Source organism: Myotis myotis, unplaced genomic scaffold (genome assembly GCF_014108235.1).
Source record: "Myotis myotis isolate mMyoMyo1 unplaced genomic scaffold, mMyoMyo1.p scaffold_m19_p_8, whole genome shotgun sequence".
NCBI lineage: Eukaryota > Metazoa > Chordata > Mammalia > Chiroptera > Vespertilionidae > Myotis > Myotis myotis.
The window spans coordinates 76,662,476-76,686,115 of NW_023416390.1; the positions used below are offsets into that span (position 1 = coordinate 76,662,476).

The window sequence follows — 23,640 nt, forward strand, 5'->3', positions numbered from 1 at the left end:
CATTTGAGCTAATCTGGACAATCAGATGATCAATATATTGGCTAAGAACACAAATTCTTTAACCAAACAATATTCTATTTTTAGTTATATAAGTACTAGAGGCCTGGTGCATGAATTCGTGCACGAGTGGAGTCCCTTGCTCAGTCCCGATTGGGGCCAGCCGGCCACGGGGAGGGACTGAGGGAGGTTGGCTGGCCGTGGGAGTGCATTGACCACCAGGGGGCAGCTCCTGCATTGAGCATCTGCTCCCTCCCTAGTGGTCAGTGTGTCATAGTGACCTGTTGACCAGTCGCTTAGGCTTTTATACATATAGATGTTCATACTCAAATTGTCTACAATTGATTGGTATTTTTTATATATATATTTAATCTTCATCTGAGGATATTTTTTCCCCATTGTTTCTTAGAGCAGAAGGGAGGGCTGGAGAGGGAAGGAGAGAGAGAAACATCGATTGGTATGCACTGGAATGGGGCCAGGGATCTGAACCTGCAATTGGGGTATATGCCCTTGACTGGGAATCAAACGTGTGACCCTTCAGTGCACGAGCTGGCGCTCCAACCACTGAGCAACACGGGCAAGGTATTGGTATTACATTTATGAGAGAATGAGGTGACATGAATTGTACCCACTAAAATCACTGCCACAGAGAAAGTGATGTTTTGTAAAACGTTTTGTAAGATGAGGGGTTTACTACACAATGCAATATACAGATGATGTATTATAGAATTGTGCCCCTGAAACCAACCTATAATTTTAGTAATCAAGGTCACCCCAATAAATTCAATATAAATGATTAAATAAATAAGGAAAAAAGCAAAAATGAAGGGTTTACTGTCTTTCATCTTTAAGTCTGAAATTAAAATCTGCAGGACAAGTTAGGTCTTTATTACTGGCACTCATTTAAAAAGGTGATTTTAATTTACAAAAGACAAAGTGGGTCTATATTTGTAAACATTTATTCTCTTGAACTGAAAAAGGCTTGCATCAGCACACATTGTACAGCCTTTCAAATTACACAGAATTGAAAAAAAAGGTTCCTTGTAATTAGTGCAATGAATCTTTGATGTCCAGTGATCTGCTGCAAACAATGAAAACAAACTTTAAACTGCTTAAGAAGTTTCCAGCACTCATCAAATGCATTTCTGTAGGTGACAAAAAATCCACGAGGAGGGGAATGCAAATAAGTGGCATTTAGTTATTGGAAGGACTTAAAAAAAGTATTTTCCAGCCTAGAATGATTCCTATTCCCCTTTGAGTCTAAGTGGTTTGATTGAGAGGCCTTAAGAACATAATTTACTTCACACTTAATGGTCATACTACCTAAATGAATAAGGAAAGAACCCACTGAGGGAATTCTGTGTTTTCTGGAAATTGTTTCTGTGTTTAGATACAGGGGAAGAGTAATCTGCTTGTGGGCTCTCCTTAGTCACCCTTCAGCCCCTCAAAAGGACAGCAAATGGTTCTGACTTGGTTATTCTATTCCTGTATTCTTTTCCCCCAAATTCTATGTTGGATCACACCGTGCTGGCTGCAAAAAAGAAATACAGGTTGCAACTAATTGTAATAATTTTGAAGAATAATTTGCTGTACAACAGAGCTTTGGATCTGATACAAGAATTCAGAAATATAAAACAAAATAACTATAAAAGTCAGGAGACATTTGAACAGCATTTCCTCAGAAAAAGCTGTATGACTCCGATGTGGATTCCTAGTCACTGGGGTGCAGTGTGGATCTCCCCGCTTTGCTGGAACACCGGCCTGTCTTCAAAAGCTGTTTCACCCTGACCACACCCCCTAGGAGTCTCTATCATGTTAACAGGAGCTCTGAATACCAAGCCAATTAAAGATGGGAGAGCACAGGGGAATCATAAAGGCCCAGGGTCCAAGGTGACTGTTACTGAGAACTTGCCCTTTCCAAAATGTGAAAGTCATAGTGCTTCTTGCTTGTTCTCAGCTTAAATTTGTTAACTGAGTTAATTTGTTTCTTCAATGCATTCTGTGCAGCTGAGATGGAGGGGAATGTGGCTAGGACGGTGTACGTGGAGGCCAAGTCAATGGGTTTAGAGCGTTCAGAATTGATAGTGCTGTCCCCGCTGCCACAGCAGAGCGGGTGACGACGCAGCTGGGACTGGGACTGGGGGTCCCGCAGCCACCGGATCTTGGCGCCAATTTTAAAGAGTTCCCCAAAGAGCTTCTCGGCTTCCATGCGAGTTATTCCATCTGGTAGTTCAGTAATTTCCAAGACTTTCCCAACAACTAGAAGGGAAAAGGTGTAGGATTAACAATCCCTGTTACTGAAGAGAGGCAAAATGTACTCTAACCCCAATATGACATAGAAAATGAACAGAATTTTCTAAAACCATTCAAATCCACAGAAGTATAATTGTTATGATAATCTTTCAATCATTCCTAAGTACCCCCTGGCAAGGAGTGCAGAGCTAACAGTGCCAACTACCCATTTCAGTCTTCACTGACAGCTGCACACACACAACACAGCACTGCACAGTGGCTTCTCCCAATGAGGTGTGTGCTTCTGGGCAGCTCCCTGCACCTCACGTTCCCAGTGTAAAAGGAAGATAGCAACACTTGCCCTACGCACCCAATGAAGCTGAGTAGAAAGTTAAGGTACATATTTGACAGCACTTTGCCACGGAAGGTGACATATTTGTTCATTCACACTGCCTCCGTATGGACGTAAGGGCTACTTCCTTTCTCAAACAACAGAGGCAAAGAGCTCATTCTACCTGTACTTGTCACACACATCGTTTCCCTTTGGTCCCTTCATCCCTCCTAAACCCAACCTGTACCTTACTATGCTCTCCAACTTGAGATGAAATAGCACTGAAAGAGCATATTCAAGCACCCTATATTATGGACGGCATAATTCCCTAAGACCTTTGCAGGACTCCAGGGAGAGGAAAACCCATTTCTGTGCTGGGGTACAGTTTTAAAGACTGGCGACGTGGTCAACAGTTTCTAGAAGCACATCCAGCCGTCTCAGGGACACACCTGCTTCTCCCGCACCAAGGTCAGTGGATGCAGCTTTCTTAGCTTGTTTCCTTCCTCGGTTTCCATGCCTGTTGCCAGACTGACCCTGAAAACCCACCAACAGATGAGAAATAAGGTTAACAATGCTGACAAATATGTTTGTGATGTTTAAACACTTAATACATAACCATAGTCAGTCTGGGTTTTGTGTTTCAGCAGAAAAATTCAACCCCAGGCCTCTTGAATTCCACCTTTGTGGCAGTGGCCCCCCGTCCCTCACTATGACCAGTCACTTTCTGGGCTTTCCTGAGCAGCATGCCCTGCACCCAGCCCATCCGGGATACTGCCCAGCCAAGCAGCACGACTGTCCCCTGGCTCTGCTCTCGATGAGGCAGTGACAACACTAAGAAACCCACGGCGGAGGCAGAGAGCTCTCCCTGTGCAGTGCCAATAGGAAGGCCCAGGCCCGCACTCAGCCACAGACGTATGATGCTCTGCCAACAACGCCTACAAGGTCTGACGGCCGGCACTCTCACCTGTTGGGGTGGCAAGTGTCCATGCAGAACAGTAGGAGGGTTGTACTGCAGTGGTTGGCCAAGTAATGGATACCTGGCATCTCCTGAAAGTCAACAGAAACATTTTTATATTTTTCTCTACTCAGTTATAATATACTTCCTAGAGTTTTCTAAGTTGTCTCAGTTCAGTAGGTTCTGACATAGTTTTAAAAGAGTTAAAAGTTCTAAATATCCTTTAAAAAGTTGGTGTAAACTTCTCAAAGGACTAAGAACTAATAAAAGTGGTTATGAAGGAGGGTAAGTGGTGGGAACTGGGGTGACGGGATAGGATGAAGAGAAACTTCTCTATATACCTTAACATTCCATATGAAATCCATCAAAATGACTATAAATACCTCCTCCAACCACTTGAGATGCTAAAATCCACATTTTCTCTAATGATTAACAATGAATATAACTTACATTTCAGAAGGAAAAGACCCTAAAAAAACATTAAGCTCCCTAGTTCCCCAAATTCACAATTAACTACTATAAATATTTGCATGCATGTATTTACATATATGCATACAAACATTTTTAGAGTCTTAACCAATAGGAGTATTTACACTATAAGCTCTCTTTAAAGTTTGTATTTTTAATTTTCACTTGCTTAGAAAGAGTGGCACAGTTCTTTACGGTATTCATGAGCAAGTATCCTCTTCCTGAATCAAGGAGTGTGGGCTAGTCAGGAGGGAGACCCTCCAATTATTTTGGTTCACTCAAGAATGCCTGAAGTATCACATGGAAAGGGCTTAATAAATGCTGACTGCAAAACCCTTGTCCTGGAGAAGAATGCTTTCATTTGCTATATCCTCTTCTTATTTTAACCACAAATCCCGACATTTAGCACACTCCATGTTTGGAAGAGGGTGATAGGCAGGTGCTGGAAAGCCTCTTCAGGAAATGATGCATCCCCTTTCTTGACAGTTTCATAGCAGAGAGAAGCAGGTGTGAACTCTCTATCCCTCTATGGGCTCTTTTCTGATGTTGCTTGGGCAGCTTTCTGGCAGAACACACCCATGACATACTTGCTCCTTCCCAAGCACTAGCTGAAGGGCGGGTATGACATAGAGGCTTAGCACTGAGACAACATGCACATGTGAATTGTGAAGATGCATAAAAAACAGCTGCAAAGAAGTCAGAGTTAAGTTTAGGCCCATGGAGCAGTATTCTTTTCAAATATGGAGATGAGGTTGTAGTCGGCAGTAACCAAAGATCCATCCTTATAGACCGTGCTCTGTGCTCCTCTTGGGGCCGTGGTTGGCAAACTGCGGCTCTTTGGCCCATGGTGTGTGGCTCTTCCTAAGCCTTAGGAGTACCCTAATTAAGTTAATAACAATGTGCCTACCTATATAGTTTAAGTTAAAAAAAATCTGGCTCTCAAAAGAAATTTCAATCGTTGTACTGTTGATATTTGGCTCTGTTGACTAATGAGTTTGCCGACCACTGTCTTGGGGCATTCATACTAGACAAGGCATCTCAATATTACTATATTGCCATATAGTTTCAACCCACATGCTATTTCAATTTCTTCTTTTATTTATTTTTAATTGTTTGAAGTAATACATATGTCTTTTTCCCCCATTGACCTCTCCCCAGCACTCCCACCCCTCAACACATACCCTCACCCCACTACTGTCTGTGTCTATTGGTTATGCTTACTTGCCGGAAGCCAATTCCAACATGCCATAATTGCAAGAGTTTCATCAAAAGGTTGATGGAACTTGGGGACTCAACAAGGGCTGAGTCACATATGTTGTCACCTATTGGGAATGGCTAATGGCATTTCCCCAAACCTGAAAAGGGATGATTGTTTGCTGCCAGGCAGCTCAGGGCATCTTAATCTACATGTTATTGCCTCCTACTGGCCAAACACCTGAACAGCCTAGGCTGATTCCCCCAATCTGACAATGGACGCTGTATATGAAACCCTGACCCTTTGAAGTGTATATTTCCACCTCGCCTCAGGACAATTTGTGTTAATAAAAAGCATGGGGTCCTGAGACGAAGAGATCTTAGTTCCTTTTAGCTAAGCTCCTCTGACCCCCATATGCCTTTCAAAATTATGCTTTGTCTCTGGACTCTTAAAGTTATACACGGAGTGGACATAAGACATTGGGGGATAGGGGAGGCTAGGGGACTGTCTAGGGCGGGGGGATAAAATGGACACATATGTAATACCCTTTGTAATACTTTAAGCAATAAAAATTAAAAAAAAAAAAAAAAAAAAAGTTATACACGGCCCCTTTTCCAGATTGCTGAACCCTTCTTAATGCCAGAACAAGAACCCCGGCACTTATAGTATATGCATGCATACAAGTCCTTTGGTTGATCTCTTACTCCCTCCTCCCAGCCTTCCCTCATAGGTTGGACAGTCTGTTCCATGCTTCTATGTCTCTGGTTCTATTTTTTGTTCATCAGTTTGTTGTTCATTATATTCCACAAATGAGTGAGATCATGTGATATTTATCTTTCTTCAACTGGCTTATTTCTTTTATTTTTTATAAGAGAAAGCTTCTTTAGAAAGTCACAGAAGTGGAAGAAGTCAGCTGTAGAAGAAATGGGCTCAGGAAACAAAGTTACAGAGGCAGAGAAGGGCCCTTGGAGCTTGGGAGAAAGGTAAGGGTAACATGCCCGGGGGAAGAAGAGCGGGAGGGGGAAAGTGTGAGTGTGCTCTTGGGAGGGAGAACCGCCTCACTTTATAGCATGCTTTATTTTTCTGGGTTAAAGTAATTGGCTTTGTAGAAAATTTGGAAATAGAGTATTGTTTACAAAGGAGAAAATAAAAAGCACCTTAGTAATTCCATCATTTCTAACATTTTGGTGTGTACCTTTCCAGTCTTTGTTCTACATGTGTATGCTCACACATGTGTATATGTTATTTTATAATTCTTTTAAAAAAATGGAGACATAATTAACATAAAACAAAATGCACATCTTTAGTGTTAGGTTTGAAGACTTCTAACAACTTTAAGAGTCCATGTAATCATGCCCCAGAAAAGATAACAACCATTTCCATTTCCTAAAAAGTTCCCTCAAGCTCGTTTCCAGTCAACTCCATATCCCATCCATACCATGATCTGATTTCTAACGTCGGTTTAGTTCACCTTTAGTTGGAGTTCATATAATTGGAATCATATAGTATGTCTTCTTTTGTGTGTCTGGTTTGTTTTTTGCTTATGTAGCTCTGAGCTTCTTCCATGTTGTTGCATGTCAGTAGTTTGCTTTGTTCATTTTCATTGCTGAGCAGGATTCCATTGCAAGGATAGGTGACAACTTGTTTATCCAGTCTCCACTATTGGATATTTGGGTCTGTCCAGTTTGGGCTATTATAGGTTGTTATAAATGTTCTTGGACAAGTCCTCATAAACACGTTTCCACATCTCTTGGGTAAATACCTAGTAGGGCAACTGCTACATTGTAAGACACTATTAAATCTTTTCTCAAAGTGCTTTTATCATATTACACTTCCACACCAATGTGAGAATCTTAGTTGTTCTGTATATTCACCAACATTCGGTGTTGGTAGTTTTTTTTTATTATAGCCATTCTAGTGGGGGCAAAATAGTATTTCACTCAGATTTTAATATTTCTTTCCCTAATGAATAATGATGCTGAGCATCTTTTCCAGGTCTTCTTTTTTGAAATTCCATGGAACGTATTTTTAAAAATCACCCACGTTTCAATGATTTCCCCTTTAAATGATTCTTTAAAACATGATTTTTAGAAAACTGCATAGTATTCCTTATATATGGATATACTATAATCTAATTCTTTTTTTTTTAAATATATTTTTATTGATGAAGATATTACATATGTGTCCTTGTCCCCACGTTACCCTCTACCCCCCCCCCGCTTATGCCCTCACCCCCCCCCCACCCCCCCGTTGTCCGTGTCCATTGGTTAGGCCTATATGCCTGCATGTAAGTCCTTTGGTTGATCTTTCCCCCTTACCCCCACGCTCCCCTACCCTCCCTCCAAAGCCCGACAGTCCAATCAATGCCTCTCCGTCTCTGGATCAGTCCTTGTTCATCAGTTTATGTTGTTCATTATATTCCACAAATGAGTGAGATCATGTGGTATTTATCTGCTCTCCAGTTCCATCCATGCTGTGGCAAATGGTAAGAGTTCCTTTTTCTTCTTCCTCTTCTTAAAGAATACCTTTCAGCATTTCATATAATGCTGGTTTGGTGGTGATGAACTCCTTTAGCTTTTTCTTATCCGTGAAGCTCTTTCTCTGACCTTCTATTCTGAATGATAGCTTTGCTGGATAAAGTAATCTTGGTTGCAGGTTCATGCTATTCATCACTTTGAATATTTCTTGCCACTCCCTTCTGGCCTGCATGGTTTCTGTTGAGAAATCAGCTGACAGTCGTATGGGTACTCCCTTGTAGGTAACTGACTGTCTTTCTCTTGCTGCTTTTAAGATTCTCTCTTTGTCTTTTGCCCTTGGCATTTTAATTATGATGTGTCTTGGTGTGGTCCTCTTTGGATTCCTTTTGTTTGGGGTTCTCTGCGCTTCCTGGACTTGGAAGTCTATTTCTTTCACCAGGTGGGGGAAGTTTTCTGTCATTATTTCTTCAAATAGGTTTTCAATATCTTGCCCTCTCTCTTCTTCTGGTACCCCTATAATTCTGATGTTGGTACGCTTGAAGTTGTCCCAGAGGCTCCTTACACTATCTTCATATTTTTGGAATCTCTTTTCTTTTTTCTTTTTCAGTTGGGTATTTTTTGTTTCTTTGTATTTCAAATCTTTGACTTGATTTTTGGGATCCTCTTGTCTGCTGTTGGATCTCCATATATTATTCTTTATTTCAGTCAGTGTATGCTTAATTTCTAGTTGGTCCTTTTTCATGTCCTCCATGGTCTCACTATACTTATTGAGGGACTCATTAAATTTATTGGCGGTTTCCATAAAATTCTTGAAAAACCTTATAAACGTGGCCTTGAACTCTATATCCAGTCGTTTGCTTTCCTCCATTTCTGCCATTTGTGACCTGTTTCTTTGGCTCCGCATTTTGGCTGCTTCCCTGTGTTGATAGAGTGGCTTTGTGTGCTAGGTGTCCTGTAGGGCCCAGTGGCTCAGCCTCCCCAGTTACCTGAGGTGGACACTCTTGGTACACCCCCTCGTGGGCTTTGTGCACAGTCTTGTTGTAGCTATGCCTTGGTTGTTGTAGGATCACTGGGAGGAATTGACCTCCAGGGCAATTGGCAGCGATAATCAGCTGTGTCTGCAGTGGGAGAACTTCTGTGCTGGAGACACCCTTCTGGGGCAAGACTTGCTTCAGTGGGGCTTTGGTGCTCACTGAGACTGTACCCTGAGTGTGTCCCTTATGGATCTGAGGAGTTGTGATCTGGATGGTTCCCCTCTGACCACTGGGTACAGTGGCTCTTGGATCTAAGGAGGTGCTAATTTAGCCTCTGCCTGAGGTTACACAGCAGGAACTACAAAGAGAACTGCAGATTCCCCTTCCTTTTTTTTTGGAGTTTGGAAGTGCCCTGATGATGCTCAGCTGTGTAGGAATGCAAGCCGCTGTGGGGCCTTGGGCCTTCTCTTGGAAGCTCTGGGTCTATCTGGCCCGGCTGTGGTTAGGTAATTACAGGTTGCAAATGGCCGGGGCATTCATATGCAAAAGCCTCTGCCGCAGCCTGGGCGGGGCGGGGTCTCAAGGAATCAAAGGGCGGAGAAAGCAGCTATGGCGGAGCCTCAGCCCTGCCCTAAGGAGTCGCGAGTCCCAGTGTCCTGGCAATGGCTGCAAGCACCTCTGAGGGAAAGCCGCTCTCAAGCTCGCCCGCTGCCCGACAGTCCAGTATCTCCCCGTATGAGTCCTGGGTCCCCAGAGACTTCCCGGAACCAGATTTCAGAGCCGTCGGGAGCTTGTGTCTCCCTCCGGATTCAAAAAGACAGCCGCGTCCTCAGGTGCCAGACCCTTTCCGTGCGCGAGCCCCCGTACCTCTGCACTCCACCTCCGCAGCTCCTCCCGCTCGCAGTGTGCTTTTCTTTCCTTCTAGTTGTAGAATTTACACTCAGCCAGCCCTCCTGTAGTTCTGGATGATGTCCACCTTGTGTTTTTGATGCATTTATCGATTGTTGTAGGAAGCAGCAATTTCCCGGTGTTTATCTATGCCGCCATCTTAGTTTTTCCTATAATCTAATTCTTACTAAAGGACACTTATGTTGTTCTGAAAAGATGTTTTGCTATAGAATAAACTCTTCTGTACATAAATCATTGTTTGCAATGATTGCATGCATTTATCCTTATAGTAAATTCCAGAAAATAAAACCAATCGTTTCCATATTATTTTATAACTAGAGGCCTGGTGCACAAAAATTTGTGCACTCGAGGGGGTTCCTCAGCCCGGCCTGTGCCCTCTCGCAGTTTGGGACCCCTCGGGTGATGACCACCTGCTGGCTTAGGCCCGCTCCCCAGGGGATTGGACCTAAGCTGGCAATCAGATATCCTTCTGGCAGCCGGGAGCCCTTGGGGAATGTCCACTTGCCAGAGGGGAGCAGGCCTACGCTGCAGTTGGATATCCTTAGCACTGCTGAGGAGGCGGGAGAGGCTCCCACCACCACCACTGTACTGGCAGCCATCAGCCTGGCTTGTGGCTGAGCAGAGCTCCCCCTGTGGGAGCACACTGACCACCAGGGGGCAGCTCCTGCATCAAGCGTTTGGCCCCTGGTGGTCAGTGTGTGTCATAGTGACCAGTCATTCCCAGTCTTTCTGCTGTTAGGGTCAGTTTGCATATTACCCTTTTACTATATAGGATAGAGGCCTGGTGCATGGGTGGGGGTCGGCTGGTTTGCCCTGAAGGGTGTCCCGGATCAGGGCGGGGGTCCCACTGGAGTGCCTGGCCAGCCCGGGTGAGGGGCTGATAACTGTTTTCAGGCTGGCCACACCCTCTTTAGGGTTGGGGGTCCCCACTGGGGTGCCTGGCCAGTCTGGGTGAGGGGCTGGGGGCCGTTTTCAGGCTGGCCAATCGCCCCCGGCGATGGAAGCTCTCAGCCTCTCCTTTTTTTCTTTTTATTCTGGGATTTATTTACCTTCTATAATTGAATCTTTGTAGCCTGGAGTGGAACTCAGAACCGGCCAGGGTGGGAGGGAGGGAAGCTTGGCTTCCTCCATCACCAGGGGCAACCCAAGACTCCAGCTCCGTGGCCATAGCTGGCTGAAAGCAGGTATCTGGGGTTTATTTACCTTCTATAATTGAAACTTTGTTGCTTTAAGTGGAGCTCAGAGCTGGGGCCGTGGCAGGCGGAAGCTTGGCTTCCTCCGTCATTGGGGCAACCAAGCCTCCTGCTTGCTCCAGCTCCGTGGCTGCTGGCCACCATCTTGGTTGGGTTAATTTGCATATAGTCGCTCTGATTGGCTGGTGGGTGTGGCTTACGGCGTAGCGAAGGCACGGTCAATTTGCATGTTTGTCTTTTATTAGTGTAGATCATTGCTTTTGTGTGTATTTCTCCAATTAGACTGAGAATTGATGAGGATGAAGACTTCATCTTATTCATTTTTGTACATCAGGGGGATAGCAAGTTCTCAATAAATGTTTAATAAATTTTTGAATAAACTCTTGAGATATATTACTATAATACAGAAATTAGAAATATAAAACAATTATAGAACATTTTTTATGGAGGAATGGAGTCTAAGGATAATAAGTTAACACCATTTTAATCCTGTCATGTAAGTAATTACTAAATTAGTAATTAATTATTAATTGGTAATGAAATATTAAAGTCAGAAGAGTATATGGTAATAAATACGCCTGGTGAAGGTGGAAATGTAGTCCCGTGGAAAACTGGAAGGTAGCAATACCAAGATAAATCACAGATATTACGATTGATATTTTAAAATTCTTGAGGCTGTGATTTGTTGTGTGCACACATACCTTGCCCAGGGATAAAAGGTCTAGAGAACGGGGGGATGATGGAAAGTGGTGGTCCAGAAGAACGAACAGTTTTCAGGGTGGATAGCTGAGCTGGTGCTGGCGATGGAGCTGGTGAGATAATGGGACTACTGAGTTGAGGGCTGTGCTGTAATTACATCAAGAAAATGGAACAGCACTTTAGTCAGGCTTTTTTCAAGTTTCCTTTGGAAAAAAATTTTTATTCTTTTTGATTATAAATATAATACTACAATAATATATACTTGTTATTACAAAAATTAAAACATTATGGAAATTTATAATTTCCAACTCCCGAAGATAAGCACTGGTAAATGATTGTTTCTATGCATATGTATCCACACAGCCATGTTTTACAAAAATGAAAATAGACTGTACACCCTATTTTTGAATCTTTCTTTTGTACCTAGATGATAATATTGTAGATACTTCTTGATGAGAGAATATTTACATCAACCTCATTCTTTTTTTCACATTAACTGTTTTAACATTTCATTTTAAAACAATTCACCCCTGAAAAACAGTTGCAAAAATAGTACAATTCTCAGATTTTCCAAAGGTTAATATTCTATTATACTGGATTTATCATTTTTTTCTGAGCTTTTTGAGATCAATTGCTTACAACACCCCCTATCTTGAAATACCTTGTCTATTTCCTAAAAACACAAAAGTGCCACTAATTGTCACACTAATGTACTTCATAGAAAAAAAAAAATTTGAACTAGTCCAGAATCCAATCTAGAATGGAGTGAAGTGTTGCATTTAGTTGCCATGTCTCTTTGATCTTCTTAAATCTGGAACAGAGCCCCAGTTTTATTTCTCTTTCATGGACTCTGACATTTCTGAAGGTCATTCTGAAGATCAGTTATTTTGTGAAATGTTCCTCAATTTTGGTTTGCCTGCTGTTTTCTTTTTTTAAAATATTTTTTATTGATTTCAGAGAGGAAGGGAGAGGGAGAGAGAGCTAGAAACATCAATGATGAGAGAGAACCACTGATCGGCTGCCTCCACTGGGGAACAAGCCTGCAACCGGAGCACACGCCGTTGACAGGAATTGAACCTGGGACCCTTCAGTCTGCAGGTTGAGGCTCTATCCACTAATGCCTGCTGTTTTCTTATCAAAATGTTCACAATAGCCCTAACCAGTTTGGCTCAGTGGATAGAGCGTCAGCCTGCGGACTGAAAGGTCCCAGGTTTGATTGCAGTCAAGGGCATGTACCTTGGTTGCGGACACATCCCCAGTAGGGGGTGTGCAGGAGGCAGCTGATCCATGTTTCTCTCTATCGATGTTTCTAACTCTCTATCCCTCTACCTTCCTCTTTATAAAAAAATCATTAAAATAAAAAAAATGTTCACAATAACCCTGGCTAGATAGCTCAGTTGGTTAGAGCATCATCCCAATGTGCTAAGGTTGGGGTTTAGATCCCTGATCAGGGCACACAAGAATCGACCTACGAATGCATAAATATGTGGAACAACAAATCAATGTTCTCTTTCTCCTTTCCTCCCCGCCTCTCAAGTCAATTAAAAAAAAAAAAAAAAAGTTCATGATATACATTTGGTGAGGGAATACCAGAGAAGTGATATTGTGTCCTTCTCAGTGCATCATATGAGAAGGAACATGCTGTCCATATGTCATAACAGTACTGGTGATGTTTTTATTTCAACAGCTTGGTGAAGGTGGTGACTGATAGGTTTCTCCACTGTCAAATTACTATTTTTTCCTTTCTAGTTATAAATGTATCTTGTGGGGAGATATCTCTGAACAGAGATTATTTTACTTCTCTTTCCCATTTGAATGTCTTTTATTTCTTTTTCTTGTCTAATTGCTCTGGATAGGACTTACAGTATGATGCTGCTTGAGAGAAGACACTTTGTATGGTATCTACCTTTTAAAATTTATTGAACCCGGCCGGCATGGCTCAGCGGTTGAGCACTGACCTATGAACCAGGAGGTCATGGTTCGATTCCCGGCCAGGGCACATGCAGAAGGCAGCCGATCAGTGCGTCTCTCTCAGCACTGATCTTTCTCTCTCTCTCTCTCTCTTCCTCTGAAATCAATAAAATATTTTAAAAAATCTATTGAGACTTACTAGGTGGCTTAACATATGGTCTATCCTAGAAAATGTCCATGTCACCTAAGAGAATGTATATGGTGCTGCTATCCGGTAGTGTTCTCCATATGTCTGTTAGATCTAGTTGGTTTATTGTTCTTTATTTCCTTACTTATCTTCTGTCTGGTTATTCTAACCATTATTGAGAGTGGAGTATTAAGAGTCTCCAAATATTATTGTAGAATTGTCTATTTCCCCTTTAAATGTGTAGGTTTTTGCTTCATGCCATTTTGCTTGTCTATTATTAGATGCATGCTTATATTTGTTATATCTTATTGCTGACTTGAAACTTTTATTAAGTATACTAGAGGCCTGGTGCACAAAAATTTGTGCACTCGGGGGGGGGGGAAGAGGGGGGGCGTCCCTCAGCCCGGCCTGTGCCCTCTCGCAGTCTGGGACCCCTCAGGAGATAACGACCTGCTGGCTTAGGCCTGCTCCCGGGTGGCAGAGGGCAGGCCCAATCCCTAGGTGCAGCCCCTGGTCGGGCTCAGAGCAGGGCTGATTGGGGAGTTGGGGTGCCACCCCCTGTCATGCACAGAGCAGGGCGGATTGGGAGGTTGCGATGCCACCCTCAGTCACACTCAGGGTAGGGCCGATTGGAGGGTTGGGGCACCGCCCCCTGTCACACTCAAGGCAGGGTCGATGGGGAGGTTGTGGCGCCACCCCCTGTCACGCACAAAGCAGGGCCCATCAGGAGGGTTGGGGTTCCTTACCCTGTCACGCACAGAGCAGGGTAAATCAGAGGGTTGGGGAGCTCCCCCCTGTCACGCACAGAGCAGGGCCCATCAGGGGGGTTGGGGAGTTCCCCCCTGTCATGCACAGAGTAGGGCCGATAGGGGAGTTGGCGCACCGCCCCCTGTCACACACAGAGCAGGGCAGATTAGGGGGTTGGGGCGCTGCCACTGTCACACTCAGGGCAGGGATGATGGGGAGGTTATGGCTCTACCCCATCACACACAGAGCAGGGCCGTGGGGTGGGGGGGTTGGGGCGCCACCCTCTATCACCCACAGAGCAGGGCCGATCAGGGGGTTGGGGTGCTGCCACTGTCAAACTCAGGGCAGGGCCGATGGGGAGGTTATGGCTCTACCCCGTCACACACAAGCAGGGCCCGTGGGGGGGGGGGGGCGGTTGGGGCGCCACCCTCTATCACCCACAGAGCAGGGCCGATCAGGGGTTGGGGCGCTGCCACTCTCACACTCAGGCCAGGGCCAATGGGGAGGTTATGGCTCTACCCCGTCACACACAGAGCAGGGCCCGTGAGGTGGGGGGGTTGGGGCGCTGCACCCTGTCACACAGAGCAGGGCCCGTGGGGTGGGGGGGTTGAGGCGCCGCACCCTGTCACACACAGAGCCGCAGGGTGATCAGGGTTTGGGGAGCTTCCCCCTATCAGGCACAGAGCAGGGCCGATCAGGGGGTTGGGGCGCCTTCCCCTGTAGCGAACAGAGCAGGGCCGATAGGGAGGTTGTGGCCCTGCCCCCTGTCACACACAGAGCCGCAGGGCGATTATGGGGTTTGGGCGCTGCCCCCTGTCATGCTGATCCCGGTGCCGGGGGTCCTCTCAGCTCCGCTGATCCCGGTGCGAGGAGGCATATTACCCTTTTACTATATAGAATAGAGGCCTGGTGCATGGGTGGGGGCCAGCTGGTTTGCCCTGAAGGGTGTCCTGGATCAGGGTGGGGATCCCCACTGGGCTGCCTGGCCTGCCTGGATGAGGGGATGATGGCTGTTTGCAGCTGGTCACACACCCTTCAGGGTGGGGGTCCCCACTGGGGTGCCTGGCCAGTCTGGGTGAGGGGCTGAGGGCTGTTTTCAGGCTGGGACTGAAGCTCCCAACTGCTCCTTTTTTTCCTTCTTTTTTTATTCTGGGCTAGCTTTAGCTCTATGGCTTGGCTCCAGCTCTGAGGCCTCAGCTGCTGAAAACAGGTATCTGGTTTGTTTCAGTTCTATAATTGAAACTCTGTATCAACTCCAGCTCTGAGATCCCAGGTCTCTGAAAGCTGGTTTCTGGGGTTTTGTTTAGCTTCTATATTTGTTACAATGTTTTTTGAACTGCAAGCTCAGAGGCCGGCAAGGCAGGCGGGGAACGTTGCAGTCCTCCGTCACTGAAGCAAGCAAGCCTCATGTTCAGTTTAAGCTGCCTGGCTGCCGGCCGCCATCTTGGCTGGCAGTTAATTTGCATATCGCCCTGATTGGCCAATGGGAAGGGTAGCGGTTGGACGCCAATTACCATGTTTCTCTTTTATTAGATAGGATAATGTCCTTTGTATCTTGCAAACAGTTTTGATCTACTATTATTTTTTTGCTACTATTTTTCTAAATTACTTAAAGTTCTTTTTTGTTCCTCATTTCCTGCACTACTGACTTCTTTTGTGATTACTTGACTTTTTTGTAGTCAAATATTTAAATTTCTTTCTCATTTCTTTTTGTATATATTCCATATTTTTTTTTTCTGTATGATTTCCTTGGGGATCACACTTAACATCCTCTTTTGGCCCTAGCTGGTTTCAGCTCAGTGGCTAGACTGTCAGCTTGTGGACTGAAGGGTCCCGGGTTCAATTCCGGTCAAGGGCACATGCCCAGGTTGTGGACTCGATCTCCAGCAGGGGGTGTGCAGGAGGCAGCCAATGATTCTCTCTCATCATTGATGTTTCTCTCTCTTCCTCCCTCTCTCTCTGAAATCAAAATAAATATATTAAAAGAAAACAAAAAAACATCCTCTTTTGGCTGATGGCATTATAAAATTACATTTTTATACACTATATGCCCCCAAACAACCCAATAATACTTTTTTTTTTTTTAAACTCACCTGAAGACATGCTTAGAGGGAAGGAGAGAGGGAGAGAAGCATTGTTTGGTTACCTTCTGTACACTAATTCTTTTAAGTGCATTAGTCTCTTAAATAATGTAGGAAACAAAATGAGGAGTTACAAACCAAAGTTACAAAAATACTACCTTTTAGATAACTTTAAAAAATCGAGTCTCTTAAATCATGTACAAAGCAAAAAGTACACTTACAAACGACTAGTATTACACTATTAGCTTTTATAATTGCCCATGAATTTAACTGAGAGCTCTATTTCTTCAATATGCCTTTGTGTTGCTGCCTAATGTTCTTTCATTTCACTCTGCAGGACCCCTTTGCAAATTTCATGCAGGGTAGGGCTCAGCTTTTGTTTATCTGGAATTCTGAATTTTTCCTTTACTTTTGAAGGAAAGTTTTGCCAGATGAAGGATTTTTTTTTTTTAAATATATTTTTATTGATTTAGAGGGGAAGGAAGAGGGAGAGAGAAACATCAATGGTGAAAGAGAATCATTGATTGGCCGCCTCCTGCATGCCCCCTACTGGGGATAGAGCCTGTAACCTGGGCTCAAACTGTGACCTCCTGGTTCATAGGTTGACGCTCAACTGCTGGGCCAGATGAAGGATCTTGATTGGCAGTTTTTCTTCTTCTTTTTGCTAATCCTCATCAAGCATATTTGTTTCTATTGATTTTTTTAGAGAGAGTGGGAGGGAAGGAGAGAGGGAGAGTGAGGGAGGGAGAAAGAGAAATATCTATGTGAGAGAGACATATCAATTGCTTCCTGTACGTGCCCTAACTGGGGCTGGGGGTTGAACCTGCAATCCAGGTATGTGCCCTTGAGTGGGAATTGAACCTAAGACCCTTTGGTGAGCAGGCTGATATGCTAACCGAGAAACACTGGCAAGGGCCAGTTCCTTTATTTAGCATTTTGAATACACTGACCTGCTGCTGCTAGCCTCCAAAGATTCTGATGAGAAATCTGATTATCTCTTTGAGGCTCCCTTTATATGATGAGTCATTTCTCTCTTGCTGCTTTTAATATTCTCTGTTTGTCTTTGAAAAGATTTATTATGTGTCTCAGTATAAGTCTCTTTGAGTTCATCTTAGAGTCTGTGGAGTTGCTTGAACAATTATATTCATGTTTTTAAAATCAAATTTTAGAAGTTTTAAGCCATTATTGCCACAAATATCCTCTCTGACCCTTTTCTCTTCTCCTTCTGGATGCCCACAATATGTATGTTGGTCCATTTGATGTTGTCACACAGGTCCCTTAGGCTGTTTACTTTTCTTCATTTTTTTTTTCCTGTCTGTTCCTCTGACTTGGTATTTTCCACTGTACTATTTTCAAGTACACTGATTCTTCCTTCTGCCTGCTCAAATCTGCCACTGAATTCTTCTAGTGAATTTTTTCATTTCAATTACGGTATTTTCAACTCCAGAATTTACTTTTGGTTTCTTTCTAGGTTTGCTGTCTTTATTGATATTTCCATTTTGTTCATACATTTTCTTTCTCCAAATCACCCTTTAGTTCTTCAAGCACCCTTCAGACAGCTGTTTTTAAGCCTCTGTCTAGGTCCTAGACCAGGGGTCCTCAAACTTTTTAAACAGGGGGCCAGTTCACTGTCCCTCAGACCGTTGGAGGGCCGGACTATAGTTTAAAAAAAAACTATGAACAAATTCCTATGCACACTGCACATATCTTATTTTGAAGTAAAAAAACAAAACGGGAACAAATACAATATTTGTATTGCATGTGGCCCGCGGGCCGTAGTTTGAGGACCCCTGTCCTAGACTCTAGGAGATCTGCCATCAGATCTTTTTCAGGGACAGTTTCTGTTGATGTATATTTTTTCCTTTGAATGAGCCATAATTTCTTGTTTTTTTGTATGTCTTGTGGGTTTTTTTATTTTATTTATTTTTATTTTTTATTGCTTAAAGTATTACAAAGGGTATTACATATGTGTCCTTTTTTTCCCCCTGCCCTTGACAGTACCCTTGCCTCCCCCCATCTTGTGGGTTTTTTTGTTTGTTTAAAAGTAGATATTTGACTCTGATAATGTGGTAAGAATGGAAATCAGATTCTCCCATTTTCTCAGGGTTTGCTGGGATTCTTTTTGTTATTGTTTTTGTTTATTGATTGTTGCCAGCTGTTTCAGTGCAAGGTCGGCCTGATAGCTAACTTTATGGTCTTCCCAGGATTTTATGGAGCCAATGTGGAATATCAAGACTATTTCCAGTTTTTCAATGTTACAATAGGGAAGAAAAAAATATCTGTGTACACATATTTTTGTATGCTTATTCCACAATTTTTACTGGACAAAATTTTAAGAAGTGAATTTGTGGACCAAAGGCTATGTACCTACACCACAATTTGGAAAAATGTCTCCAAAAAGAGTTGTAGTAATTTACAGTACCACCAAGAGTGTACAAGAGTGTGTAACTTCCTATCTCTGCTGACAGTGCAAATTAGTAATCTTTCTAAATTTTCCCAATTATATAAAAAATAACTTTACATTTCATCTGTTTAATGGCCATTGGCTGTAGTTTGTGAGCTAGCCTATAAATGATCTTTGACTTTTTATTTTGCTATGATTTTGTTATGTGCATTGTACATATTTTTTGTATAATCTTTAAAAAATATCTTTCAAAACCTTTTAATGTGGTAAGCTTTCAAATATATAGAGGTGTAGATAGATGAGTACAACAAACTTCCATCTCTCCATCATCCAACTTTGTGCTTTCTCCTGCTGTTTTCTCCCTAAAGTATTTAAAGCAAGTCTCAGATATCACAGCATTGCACTTGAAAATATTTTAGTGTATAAATATTTCTAAGAGATAAAACTATTTTAAAAATAACACCATTAATCATACTAAAAATTAAAATATTTAAATACTCGCTTTTTGTCCAAAAACATCTTTTGACTGTATCAATATCTAAGAAAGATCCATATGTTGCATCTGATTATTATATCTTTTGAGTCTCTTTTAATCTATAGCAGACTCAGCCTTCATTTCAAAATGCCTCTTATCTGTTAAAAAAAATGGGGCCAATTTGTCTAGTAAAATAAGGGCATGATATCATATAAGTTGTTTTTTTTTTCTTCCTGGATTTTCTGTAAATTATTAGCTCAACTTAGAGGCTTGATTAGATTCAGGTTCAAGATTTTTTTTTTCTTTTCTTTTTAATAAGAGCACATCATGGGATAATGTATATTTCCTCTACACCATATCAGGAGGCAAATAAGTTTGGTTGACCCACTTTTAGTGATGCTATGAATGATCAGTTACTTCAAGTGTTGTCTGCCTCATCTATCCATTTAAAGTTTCCCATAGCCTTTTCCTAAAGTTTCTGGCATTTGCTGATTATTTTTTCTTTTATTGATTTTAGGGAGAGAAAGTGAGAGAGAGAGAGAAAGAAAGATCGATTGGCTGCCTCCTGCATGCGCCCTGACCAAGGCCTAAGCCCACTACTTGGGCATGTGCCTTGACTGTGAACTGAATTGGTAACCCTGTGGTGCATGGGAAGATGCTCAACCAACTGAGCCACACTGGCCTGATGGTTTTTTCTTCATCCATTATTTTAATAGGATTCCATAATGGTGATTTTAAATTCTACCACTGCTTTTACATTTATTAATTGTATTTCTCCTATGATGAACAGCATTCCCTCATCAACTTTCTGGTTACACTAAAATGCAGTTTATATGAAAAAGTAGGATAATGGCATAATTCTTTTTCTTTATCAAATTTTAGATCTAATTTATCTTCTGATTAAAATTTTTTTTTGAATATGCAAAAGTTGGGAAATAATATTTAAATGTTGAAAAAATATTCTGGATATAAGAAGTATTCCAACTTCTTTACTAATCTGTTTGAGGTTTCAAATTCAGTATTAAGGCTTTTAGGTCAATCTTCTGTGACTAAAATATTGAAAGTATTAAAATTAAGCATCTTACCTGAACAATATTGTCTACATTGCTAAATTCCACACACTTCTGTCCTCTCTGGTGATCACAGTAATATTTGTTTTGTTTCCACTGCGGGGGTGAGTGGGCACGAGACTGTGGATTGTTTGGTACATTAAGCTGCATCATCACCATTCCTCCACTAGGTGGTGGAGGTGGCACAGCTGAAAATCAGAATTAGGATACTACATTAGCAAACAGAATCTTCAAAGACCAAGATAATAGCAATAATTTTACATTTCTGAACAAAATTTTACTACAATATATGTAACATAGATTTAAACCCTAATGTTTCTTGCAAAAAGTGTTGTTTAAAATGGCATTAAAGTGGACTCTGTAGACCTAAATATCTCACTTATCCTGAAACCAACAAGTCTATAGTTATTCAGAAAAGTCCAATTATCTATTCCAGAAACTAGTGAAGAGTAGCACAATTGAGATATGATATATAAAAGTGCTTAATTAAAAAAACTGAATTAATTGCCCAGCTGGGGTGTGGCTCAATGGTTGAGCATCGACCCAGGAACCAAGAGGTCACTGGTTCCATTCCTGGTCAGGGCACATGCCCGGGTTGTGGGCTCAATCCCCAGTGAGGGGCGTGCAGGAGGCAGCTGACCAATGATGTTTCTCTCTCATCAATGTTTCTATCTCTCTATTCCTCTTCCTTCCCCTCTCTCTAAAACTCAATAAAGCACTAAAAAAATAAAAAATAAATTTTAAAACAGGCATTTTTATAAATACAAAGAAAACTGGGGAAAAATAACCTACAGAAACTTTGACATACAGTAGAAAAGTTATTTTCTAGTAAATCGATTTCATGCAGTATAAAAGTTTGGGACTGGAATTAATTAACAAAGCACAATTTTAGTACCCTGAAATGTCCTATGACTCCAGGAAAATTTAAGTTCTTTTATTATGTTTTCCCATCTGAAAAAGGAGGCTAGAAAGACCTCCTTGGCTGGCTTTAAAGAGCTGTGATGATTATATATATGTCATATATGTCAAAACACCTTGCTAATTGTACTGTAGAGATAAAAGGACTATTAATTATAACTATTTCTTATCGGATTTATTTCTTTTGTGTACCAGTACTGCAGCATTGCTGGTATTAGGCACATAATCTGCCTGCCACTCACCATTTCAGTGTAAGGTAAGGGAGGATCCTGTGCCCTAGAAGGGCCATAGTTTGCACTGCAGTAACCATGGTAGTTCCAGTTCCCTGGAAATAGAACCAACCTGACCTGGCTAGGCAAACCACAGAAGGGCTGACTGCTTAAGGACATCTCAAAGTTATCTTCAGCCATAGCAGCCTATGTAGATGCAGCCACTATTGGTCATTTATTTAATAATCATTTCTTGTTTCTCATAGACTACATGTTAATAAATCCTTACAATAAAATAAGGTGTTATGATAAAGTACTGTTTAAAACGCCGGGGAAGTCTTTGTAGAAGAGGTAATTTTTGAGTAAAAATTTAAGGATGAGCAGGATTTTGGCAAACAGAGGATGGTGGATAGACACTCTCTAGGAAGAGGGAAGAATAGGCACAAAAGTACCTTTGGCATAAAAAAGCATACAGTATTCTGGAAACAAAGTTCTGCGTAAATTGAGCATGTAAGTATAAATAGGAGGCAAACTTGCTAGAGTTTAGATAGAGAATTTATGCAAATTTTTTATTCAGAGGAATGGCATGAAGAGACTTCTGTTTCAGGATAATAATTACAATAATTTTTGAAATGTCTGTATATGTGCTTGAGGAAGAGAAAAGCTGGGTGTAGGGGAAACATGAAATAAGCAAAAACACCTGATGGCTGCAAATAAAACATGAAAAGAATTGACCAAAAGTAGCAGCAGTGGGGAAGGAAAGAAGGTAACAGACTTGCGGAAATCATGAACATGAAAAGGGAGAACAGAGAGAGATAATTATGACTTTGAGCTTTGTTTTAGTTTATAGATAGGTAAGGAGAAATAGTAAATCTGAAGTCCCTTTGACACATCTGGGTTGGAATGTTCAGTAGATAACTGGCTATATGGTCGTCTCAGCAGAAATACGATTAGGGAAGTGTTGGCAAAAAGCAGTAGCTGAAGCCTAGGAGGTGTTGGATTACTTAGGAAGACCTTGAAGAGGAGCCAGAGTGCACCTAGAAGAGGATCCTAGAGAACATCAATATCTGAGAGGCAAGGAAGGAAGAGCCCGAGGAGAAGAACAGGACAGCAGTGTGCTAATGGCAGCAGTAGGAAGGAAGTAGACTGAGCCTGCCAACTCTGATTTCACATGGTGCCTTAAATATCTTAGTTATACCTCAGCACATAGCAAGCTGAAATCTTTTTCAAGAAGTGCCTAAGAAACTTAATTTAATTTTTCCTCAAGTGAAAAACCATCATCCTTTTGTTCAATTATCTGTTCATACCTGCACACTGGTGGCTTTGAAGCTGCTGGGAATTGCAGGGTGAAGTAGTTCGAGGAAACTGTACTTGTTCTGATCCTGGATGTTGTAAGTAACCTACTGATGAGCTAAGGAGGAAAAAAAAATAAAACAAACACAGAAGCACAGCATAATGAGACGGAGATGACTGTAAAGGTGCTTGGAACAAACAGTCCTACAAATTTATTAAATGAAATTATTCTTCAAATTGATTAGCAGTAAAAGTCAAATGCAACTCTTTTCTCTGTGAGTTATAATTATCTTTTTTTGGGGGGCGTGAGGGCATGTGCCAGGGGTAGGGGAGGCTGGGGGAAGGTCAATGGGGAAAAAAAGGAGACATATGTACTACTATTTGTAATACTTTAAACAATAAAATAATTAAAAAAATTATCTTTTTGATAATTATCTTTTAGATAATTATCATGTTTATTGCAATAATACCAATTTTTGAAACTAGGAAAAAAACAACTAATTCCACTACTCTTATTCCTTTAAAAATTATTCTAAATATACCTTTTGTATTGTTCTAATAATTACTTAAAAATAACTAACTTCATAAAATAAAAAGGTAATTTATTTGGATTTCAGTAAGCTGTATTTTAGAAAATAGAATATGTAGTTTGACAATGACCAGACTCAGAAAAAATATTATATTGTTTAAAAATGTACTATCTGAGAATAAAGGAAACAATAGAACATGATTCTGACATACTCTAACCTAAATACTAACAAAAACAAAAAAGGTGGTTAGCATAAAACCATTAAGTTATTGCCATATTTGTCAACAATAAGTCTTTTAGAGTCTAATATGCAATTTCTCATAGTAAGTCTTCAGTTTTCTTTTTATAGTAAATTCAGGAAGATAGTTTCAAATCAAAGAGAGGTA

General features: G+C 41.7%; 1 protein-coding gene across 15 annotated transcripts in view; it reads right to left on the reverse strand.

Moving 5' to 3' along the window:
• Positions 1-938: 938 nt before the first annotated feature.
• R3HDM1 (R3H domain containing 1) overlaps positions 939-23,640 on the reverse strand; it is a 181,934-nt gene continuing 159,232 nt past the window's right edge. For 12 of the 15 annotated variants that reach the window (XM_036318752.1, XM_036318750.1, XM_036318760.1 and 9 more), the window contains 6 exons: positions 22,740-22,843; positions 20,321-20,493; positions 11,433-11,577; positions 3,525-3,607; positions 3,010-3,094; positions 939-2,256 (listed from right to left, as the gene is read on the reverse strand). In XM_036318752.1, the coding sequence (XP_036174645.1) occupies positions 1,895-2,256; positions 3,010-3,094; positions 3,525-3,607; positions 11,433-11,577; positions 20,321-20,493; positions 22,740-22,843 (952 nt within the window). In that variant the 3' untranslated portion in view covers positions 939-1,894. Of the gene's footprint in view, positions 2,257-3,009; positions 3,095-3,524; positions 3,608-11,432; positions 11,578-16,935; positions 17,047-19,015; positions 19,123-20,320; positions 20,494-22,739; positions 22,844-23,640 lie in introns of those variants that run through there. The other 3 variants (XM_036318756.1, XM_036318758.1, XM_036318759.1) reach the window with 3 other exon arrangements.